The following is an 8,829-nucleotide window of genomic DNA, read 5'->3' as shown; positions in this document are numbered from 1 at the left end:
AGTGGAAAGAGCTTGCGCTGGGAAGTCAGAAAGTCATGGGTTCTAATCCCGGATCTGCCATAGGCCTGCTATGTGACCTTGGGCAAGATACTTCATTTCCTTGGGCCTCAGTTCCCTCACCTGTAAAATGGGGATTAAGAAAGTGAACTCCACATAGGACAGGGACTGTATCCAACTTGATTAACTTGTAGCTACCCTAGCGCTTAGAAGAGTGTCTGTCACATAGTAAGCACTTAACAAGTACCATAATTCTTCTTATTATTAAGTAGCAAAGGCGGGACTAGAACCCAGATCCTCTGACTCCCAGGCTGGGCTCTTTCCACTAGGCCATGCTTCTTCTCTCAATTTGGATGTTTCCCGAAGAATATTTTTCAGTGAACGTTTGGATCCGTCTCATTTCCACTCCACAGTTTTATAGGGAAAACTACATGGGGATCTGAAACTCAGATAAAAGGACCTAAGATCATTTCGCATTTCATTCCAGGGTGGAAAAAGACTCCAGAAACACAGTCGAGACAGCCTTGAGAGATCTGACATCTGTATAAAGATCCTTTATCCTTTTTTTCCTCTAAATAATATACAGGAAGTTTGCAAAACCTTGGCGACATCCACAACTTCGGCTAACGAGCTGGTGGGTTTCAAATCACGTTTGTATGAACTCTGTGGTCAGGAGGCTGACGGAACATCACAATAATCGCCTGATAGACTCAAGTCGGTCGGAGGATCACAAAGCCACTAAATGGTTAGTCAATCGGCCTCAAGTAGAAAAGGCTTCGGAAACAGTCGAAAAGGCAATATCTACAGCCGGAGCAGAGGGGGAATCACCCCCTGGTCTAGTTAGAAAATAGGCCGGGGAAATATCAAGCATTAAAAAATAAACAATATGTTACAGTCGACTCCGTCTGCTTTAGCAGCACCTCTATTCTCAATGGAAAAGAACTTTTCTCTGTCCCTTCCTGACTCCATTGAGTTGAGAAAATAGATTCCCTAAAGGTAAATTGGTCTGTTTTGACTCGGCTGCATAAACTTACGAAAAGGTGTGATCTATTTTTTTTTGTCCCGTTAAAATACGCCCCCGCCCAAAGATGTTCCTCTACAAAAAAAAAAAAAAAACCCAAAAAACCTTAAAACCCCACGATTTTCACTTGGATGTTGCATAGCAAGAATCCTTCTTCCTTCAGGTACCACAGTATCGACAGTTGCTTAATTCTGAGAATTCAGTTCTTTGAGAACCATGCTTCTATTTCTGCTTCGGCGGGAGAATGTTCTTCTGGTGCTCTTTCCATCTGAGGGCTATATCTAGAGAGCTATTTATCAATGCAACCTGAGAATAATATATTCCAGTTGTCCTGTCCGGAGCCTCTCTGCGTTCGAGCCTCGAGGTTTCTAACTGCTCCCTGTGCTGGAACACACCGAGCTACAGAGATTTAAATGGGAGGGCTCGGATTTAGCCTCCGCCTCCTCCTCCACCTCATCGGTAGCTTTGGAGGGAGATAGGGACTCGTTCATTAGGTCTTGGCTCTTCTTCAATCTACAGAGGAAAAAAAGAAGGGTATCTCTGTCAGAAAACTGAAATGTGGCCTACTAGATAGGAGCTGGAGACCTGGATTCTAATCCTAGCTCTGACCCGCCCCGCTGTGTGACCTTCAGCAAGCCCCTTAACCTCTCTGGGCCGCAGGATTCCCCGTCTGTCAATGGAGATACGATCCCTGCTCTCCTTCCCTCCTAGGTCACGAGGCCTGGGTGGGGACAGAGATTGGGTCCGACCCGATGGCCTGTCGAAATAAAAATCACAGCAGTAATAATAATAGCAAGGGTGGTCTTTGTTAAATACTTACTAGGTGCCGAGCACTGTTCTAAGCTCTGGGGTAGCTACAAGGAAATCAGGTTGGACACAGCCCCTGTCCCACGTGGGGCTCAAAATCTTGATCCCCATTTTACAGAGGAGGTAACTGAGGCACAGAGAAGTGAAGCGACTTACCCAGGGTCACACAGCAGAGACGTGGCAGAGCCAGGATTAGAACCCACATCCGCTGACTTGCGGGCTTAGCACAGCGTTTGTCACAGAGTAGGCCCTGAAGAAGCACTAGAACTCACCACCTAACCATTGTAGTAATCATGAAGCCGGTATTAAGGCACGACCCTGTCATTACAACCAAAAGAGGGGAGTCTGTTTCCTAAAATTCCTGGTGGATGGGGAACGTGTCTACCTACTCTGCGGCACTGTACTCTCCCAAGCCCTTAGTATAGTGCTCTGCACATAATAAGCGCTCAATAAAATACCAATGATTGACCGGTGAAGTAAAGTCTCCAGGTAGAGACACACGGGACTCGGTCCAAGATTATTCTTCCTTTCGAATGGGAAGGGGTTATGGGAAAACTCCTTCTGGGCAGAGATCATGTCTCATACAACCCTTTCAAGAGCTTAGTACGGTGCTAAAAAATACTATCGATTGATTCGAGGGAAACAATGACGTACCATTATTCCCGAAAATCAGGACCCTCTTTATGGCTTCATTAATTTTGGCTTCTCTTCCCGACTAGTTTTTTTTTAACAGTATTTCCCAAGTGTCAAGCACTGTTCTAAGCACTGGGGTTGATACGAGTTAAGCAGGTTGGATGCATTCCCTGTTTCACATAGGGCTCACAGTCTAGGTCAGAGGCAGTAGGATTTAATCCCCATTTTACAGATGAGTTAACTGAGGTACAGAGAAGTGAAATGACTCGCTCGAAGTCAAATGGCAGACAAGTGGCTGAACGGGGATTAGAATCCAGGCCCTCTGACTCCCAGGTTCGTTCGTTCATTCGATCGTATTTAGTGAGCGCTTACTGTGTGCAGAGCACTGTACTAAACACTTGGGAGAATATAATACAACAATAAACAGTCACATTCCCCAAGCCCGGGCTCTATCCACTAGGCCATCCTGAATTCAATTCCCTTTGTTTTCAAGGGGAATTGGGGAAATTGGGGCTTGGAGGTCAGCATGAATCCCAGCTCGGTGACCATCTCCATTCTGAGTAACTTCCACCCATGACAGTCAATCAATCAATCAATCCATCACTGTATTGATTGAGCACTTACCGCGTGCAGAGCACTGTACAACCTGATTACCTTGTAACCCCCCAGCGCTTAGAACAGTGCTTGGCACCTAGTAACGCTTAACAAACGCCATCATTATTAGTAGTAGTAGTAAATGCTTGGGAGAGGACAATGGAGTTGGTAGACCTGTTTCCTGCCCACAGTAAGCTTCCGATCTGGATAAATCGAGCGTATTTAAGTGCTTAGTGTGTGCGGAGCACTGTACTAAGCACTTGAGAGAGTGCGATATAACAGAGTTGGCAGACATATTCCCTGCCCACAACGAGCTAACAGTCTAAAGGATGAATGGTGCAAATGATACCGAAGTTAGACTGTGACCCTCACTTGGGACAGGGGCTGTGCCTCACCTGATAATCTTCTATCTACCCCAGTGCTTAGTACAATACTTTTAAAAATGATAACAATAATAAGAATAATTGTGGTATTCGTTAAGTGCTTACCTTGTGCCATGCACTGTACTGAGCTCTGGGGCAGATACAAAATAATCAGGTTGGACACAGTCTGTATAATAATAATAATGATGGTATTTGTTAAGCGCTTACTATGTGCAGAGCACTGTTCTAAGCGCTGGGGTAGATACAGGGTAATCAGATTGTCCCACTTGGGGATCCCAGTCTTAACCCCCATTTTACAGATGAGGTAACTGAGGCACAGAGAAGTTATGTGACTTGCCCAAAGTCACCCAGCTGACAAGTGTCAGAGCTGGGATTGGAACCGTGCTTTTTACAGTCCCTGCCGCACCTAATAAAAACCAAAAAGGGATTTGCAAGTTCTAGTGAGTGCCTCAAAAGGGACCCAGTCATTGGCTCTGAGAGTTTCTCGTTCTCTCTTGTTTTCTCACTTCAATTTTGGGATTGGGAATAGCCAATCACTGGTATTTATTGAGTGTTTACGGTGTGCAGAGCACTGTACTAAGTTCTTGGGAGAGTAAGATTCAACAGAGAGTCGTTAGCCCCCACAATCAATTTACACCCTAGAAGGGGAGAAGGACATTAAGAGAAATGAATAAATTAGGGATGCGGACTAAATGCCGTGGAGCTTAGGGTGGGGGGAATAAAGGGAGCAAAGCCAAATGCCAGGGTGATGCAGAAGGGAGTGGGAGAAGAGGAAAGGAGGGATTAGTCAGGGAAGGCTTCCTGGAGGAGATGGGCCTTCACTAAGGCTTTGAGGTGGGAGAGAGTCACTGTCTGTGGGATCGGAGGAGCGAGGGCGATCCGGGCCAGAGGCGGGACGTGGGCCGGGGGTGGACGGTGAGATAAATGATAAATGAGACGGAGGGGGCTCTGACAGGCTCCCGGGAGCTCACGGAGGGGTTACACTTCTCGTCTGTGGAAAGTAACTGGCTGGCAGACCTGCCCCTGGATCTTACTGGGTAGCCAGATGCCCAGAGAAGAACCACCACTATTGCGCTGACAATCAAGTTGTCTCGTCACTCACTTCTCTCGGTTAAAAATCACAAAGTCCTGTTGGATGGCTTCGAGGCAATCCTGCAGATAGTCGTTTTCCTGGTTGAAGAAAGAAGAGCCAAGAGTCAGTCGGGGAAGATGGGTAACGGGGGGAGGCAGTGTGGCCTGGTGGAAAGACCCTGGTCCTGGGAGCCAGGAAACCCGGTTACTAGTCCAGGCTCTGCCGCTGGACTGCCGTGTGACCCTGCTAAGACACTGAACCTCTCTGGACCTCAGGTTTCCTTATCTGCAGATGGAGATCACTAGCTATAAGTGGGACAGGGACTGTGTCCGATCTGATAATTTGGTATCTTTTTTATTTATTTTTTATGATATTTGTTATACGCTTACTACGTGCCAAGCAGGCAGGTAGGTACTAGTTAATCAGGTTGGACACAGTCCCTGTCTCACGTGGGGCTCACAGTCTTAATCCCCATTGTACAGATGAGGAAACTGAGGCACAGAAAAGTGAAGTGACTTGTCCGCGGTCACACAGCAGACAAGTGGCAGAGCCAGGATTAGAACCCAGGTCCTCTGACCCCCAGGCCTGCGCTCTTTCCGCTAGGTCCCACAGCTTCTCTGCTTATATAACATAATGAATGAAAATACTGAAATCTCCCAAAAGCATTCAATGCACTGGGACCCGGATGGTTTGCGGATGGTTTAGAAAATTCTGAGAAAACTCTAATGGGTCTAGCTCTCGGCTGGCTTCATCGCCAGGAATAATAATGTTGGTATTTGTTAAGCGCTTACTATGTGCAGAGCCCTGTTCTAAGCGCTGGGGGAGATACAGGGTAATCAGGTTGTCCCATGTGAGGCTCACAGTTAATTCCCCATTTTCCAGATGAGGTAATTGAGGCACAGAGAAGTTAAGTGACTTGCCTAAGGTCACACAGCGGACAAGGATTCGAGAATGAGAGGAATGGGTACCTGCTGAGGGCCAGACACCGTACTAGATGCTAAGGAGTCACCGGAGACAGGATGGGTGTCACCTCTCCTTCCGTCGACACTCCCATCGCCTTTAGCCTATCAGTCATGTTTATCGAGGCGATTACTGTGTGCACAGCACTGTACTAAATGCTTGAGAGAGTACGATAAACAGTGAACAGATACATTTCCTTCCCACAACGAGCTTACAGTTGAGAGGGGGAGACAGACATTAATAGAGATAAAGAAATATCAGATATGGACGTAAGTGGTGTGGGGATGGGAGGGGGAATGAATAAAGGGAGCGAGTCAGGGCGATACAGAAGGGAGCGGGAGAAGAGGAAAGGAGGGCGCAGTCAGGGAAGGCCTCTTGGAGGAGATGGGCCTTCGATAAGGCTTCGGAAGAGGGGCGAGTCATTATCGGTCGGATATGAAGAGGGAGGGCGTTCCAGGATAGAGGCAGGACGTGGTGGGCGGCCAGATAGACGTGATGGAGGCCCAGCGAGAAGGTTGGCATTAGAGAAGCCAAGTGTGCGGGCTGGGGGGTAGGTAGGAAATCGACGAGGTGAGGAAGGAGGGGGCGAGGGGATTCAGTGCTTTAAAGCCGACGGGGAAGAGTTTCTGTTTGCCGAGGAGGCGGATGGGCAACCACCGCAGGTTCTCCAGGAGTGGGGAAATACGGCCTGAAGGTTATATAGAAAAACAATCCGGGCGGCAGAGTGAAGTACAAGTATTCCTCTAACACCGGGTTTTGCCGGAACACAACTATCGCATTGAAGGGATTGACACGGAAGGTTTCCGACCTGCTCGTCTTGCGTCTGGCCCAGCGCTCAGTACAGTGCTTGACATACGGTAAGCTGAGGAGGTCTCAGAGGGGGCAGTGTCCTGAGGGAAGACTGATATGGGGAACTCTGTCATGGCCCAGTGGATAGAGCAGGGGCCCGGGAGCCAGAAGGACCTGGGTTCTAATGCCGGCTCCGCCGTTTGTCCGTTGTGTGATCTTGGGCAAGTCACTTCACATCTCTGGGCCTCAGTGACCTCATCTGTAAAATGGGGATTAAGACCGTGAGCCCCATGTGGGATAGGGACTGTGTCCAACCCGATTTGCTTATATGAGCGTAGAACAGTGCTTGACACGCAGTAAGTGCTTAACTCAACTGTATATATTTTCATCACCCTATTTATTTTGTTAATGAAATGTACATCGCCTCGATTCTATTCAGTCGCCATCGGTTTTTACGAGACGTTCTTCCCCTCGACTCTATCCATCGCCATCGTTCTCGTCCGTCCGTCTCCCCCGATCGGACCGTGAGCCCGTCGGACGGCGGGGACCGTCTCTATCTGTTGCCGACTTGTTCGTTCCAAGCGCTTAGTACAGTGCTCTGCACATAGTAAGCGCTCAATAAATACTATTGAATGAATGAATGAACAAATGCCATCATCATTATTATTAATATTATGATTATTTTCCCTGCCTATCCTCCCCTCTGTATCACCCTCCAACTTTGGTCTGTACCTTCTAAGCTCTTGATATTCAGCCCACCCCCAGCCCCCCAGCACTGACTTTCATATAGTCATGATGATCGTGGCCTTGGTTAAGCACTTACTACGTGCCAAGCACTGCCCGTCGAGTCGCAGTGGGGCTCAGTGTCTAGGCAGGAGGGAGAACGGATCTCGAATCCTCATTTTGCAGATGAGGGAACAGACTTACAATGAAGTCAAGTGACTAGACCCAGGTCACACAGCAGGGAAGTGGAGGAGCTGGAATGAGAAACCAAGTCCTCTGAGTCCCAGGCCCATGGTCTTTCCACTAAACCATGCTAACTCCATCTTTATAGCCCTGCCGTTTCCTCTAGCATAATTTATTTTAATGTCCGTTTCCTCACTAGACTGTAGTAAGCTCCTTGTGAGCAAGTGCCAGTGATCTGAACACAGTAAGTGCCCAATAAATACTACCAATTGATTGACTGTATTCTCCCGAGCACTTAGCACAGTGCTCTGCACACAGTAAGCGTTCAGTAAGTAGCACGACTCGATCAAATTGGCCATCGCGGAAGCCCGGACGAAGCCCGGAGGTGTCTCCTGAGGAAGCACGTGTGTCTGTGGTTGGTTATTGATCCGAAGACCCCCTCGATCGTAAGCTCGTTGTGGGCACTAAGTGTGTCTGTTATGTTGTGTTGTATTCATTCATTCATTCATTCAATAGTATTTACTGAGCGTTTACGATGTGCAGAGCATTGTACTAAGCACTTGGAATGTACAATTTGGCAACAGATAGAGGCAATCCCTGCTCAATGACAGGTTCACAGTCTAAACGGGGGAAGCACTTAGTACTTTCCCAAGCACCTAATACAGTGCTCTGCACACTAGTAAACACTCAATAAATACCACTGACTGACCATGCTGAATAATAATAATAATAATGATGGCATTTGTTAAGCGCTATGTGCCAGGCACTGTACTCGGTGGGTGGATATAAAGTAATCAGGTTGGATGCAATCCCTGTCCCACATGGGGTTCACAGTCTTCATCCCCATTTTACAGATGAGGTAAGTGAGGGTCAGAGAGGTGAAGTGACTTAGCCAAGTTCACACATCAGACAAGCGGCAGAGCCGGGCATGGGGTAAGGAGAAGCAGCATGGCGTACTGGATAATGCACAGGCCTGGAAGTCAGAAGGTCATGGGTTCTAATCCCAGCTCTGCCACTTGTCTGCTGTGTGAGTTTGGGCAAGTCACTTCACCTTTCTGGGCCTCAGTTCCCTCATCTGTCAAATGGGGGTTGAGACTGTGAGCCCCACGTGGGACAGGGACACTGTCCAACCTGATTTGCTTGTATCACCCCAGTGCTTAGTACGGTGCCTGGAACATTGGAAGTGCTTAACAAATGCCATTATTATTATTATTACTGTTAGGTCCTTCTGACTCCCAGGCCTGGGGTCTAGCCACTAGACCACACTGTTGGCAGGCCTAAAGTTGTCCCGCGGCCCCCGGCTGTAGTTCCCACGAGGACTTACGGACTGCGAGCTGTCTTTGCTGTTGTCCCGGGACTTGTTCTTGGCCAGCCGCTTCTTCTTCTTGTGCAGGGGCCGCGACTCCAGGATCATCTCCTCCAGCTCGAACGTCGGATCGCAGTGCAGGCGGCCTTTCTGTTGAAACCGAGGACACCGGGATCGGCTGGCACCTCAGCCCCGGGTTTGGGGCCGGGGGGGGAAGGCGGGGATCGGCTGGTACTTCAGACCCAAGTTTTGGGGGGTCGGGGAGTTGGCTGGCACCTCGGTCCTGGGTTTTGGGGGTCCGGGGATTGGCTGAAACCTCAGGCCCAGGTTTTGGGGGCGCGGGGATCAGCTGAAACTTCAG

At 48.6% G+C, this 8,829-nt stretch overlaps 1 protein-coding gene across 2 annotated transcripts in view; it reads right to left on the bottom strand.

The window, feature by feature from the left end:
- Nucleotides 1-521: 521 nt before the first annotated feature.
- Nucleotides 522-8,829, bottom strand: part of STK32C (serine/threonine kinase 32C) — a 156,329-nt gene continuing 148,021 nt past the window's right edge. For both annotated transcript variants that reach the window (XM_029059007.2, XM_039911632.1), the window contains 3 exons: nucleotides 8,487-8,618; nucleotides 4,538-4,605; nucleotides 522-1,531 (listed from right to left, as the gene is read on the bottom strand). In XM_029059007.2, the coding sequence (XP_028914840.1) occupies nucleotides 1,387-1,531; nucleotides 4,538-4,605; nucleotides 8,487-8,618 (345 nt within the window). In that variant the 3' untranslated portion in view covers nucleotides 522-1,386. The remainder of the gene's footprint in view (nucleotides 1,532-4,537; nucleotides 4,606-8,486; nucleotides 8,619-8,829) is intronic.

This window comes from Ornithorhynchus anatinus, chromosome 3, assembly GCF_004115215.2.
Source record: "Ornithorhynchus anatinus isolate Pmale09 chromosome 3, mOrnAna1.pri.v4, whole genome shotgun sequence".
Taxonomy (NCBI): Eukaryota; Metazoa; Chordata; class Mammalia; order Monotremata; family Ornithorhynchidae; genus Ornithorhynchus; species Ornithorhynchus anatinus.
This window is presented reverse-complemented; position numbering and strand designations above follow the sequence as displayed.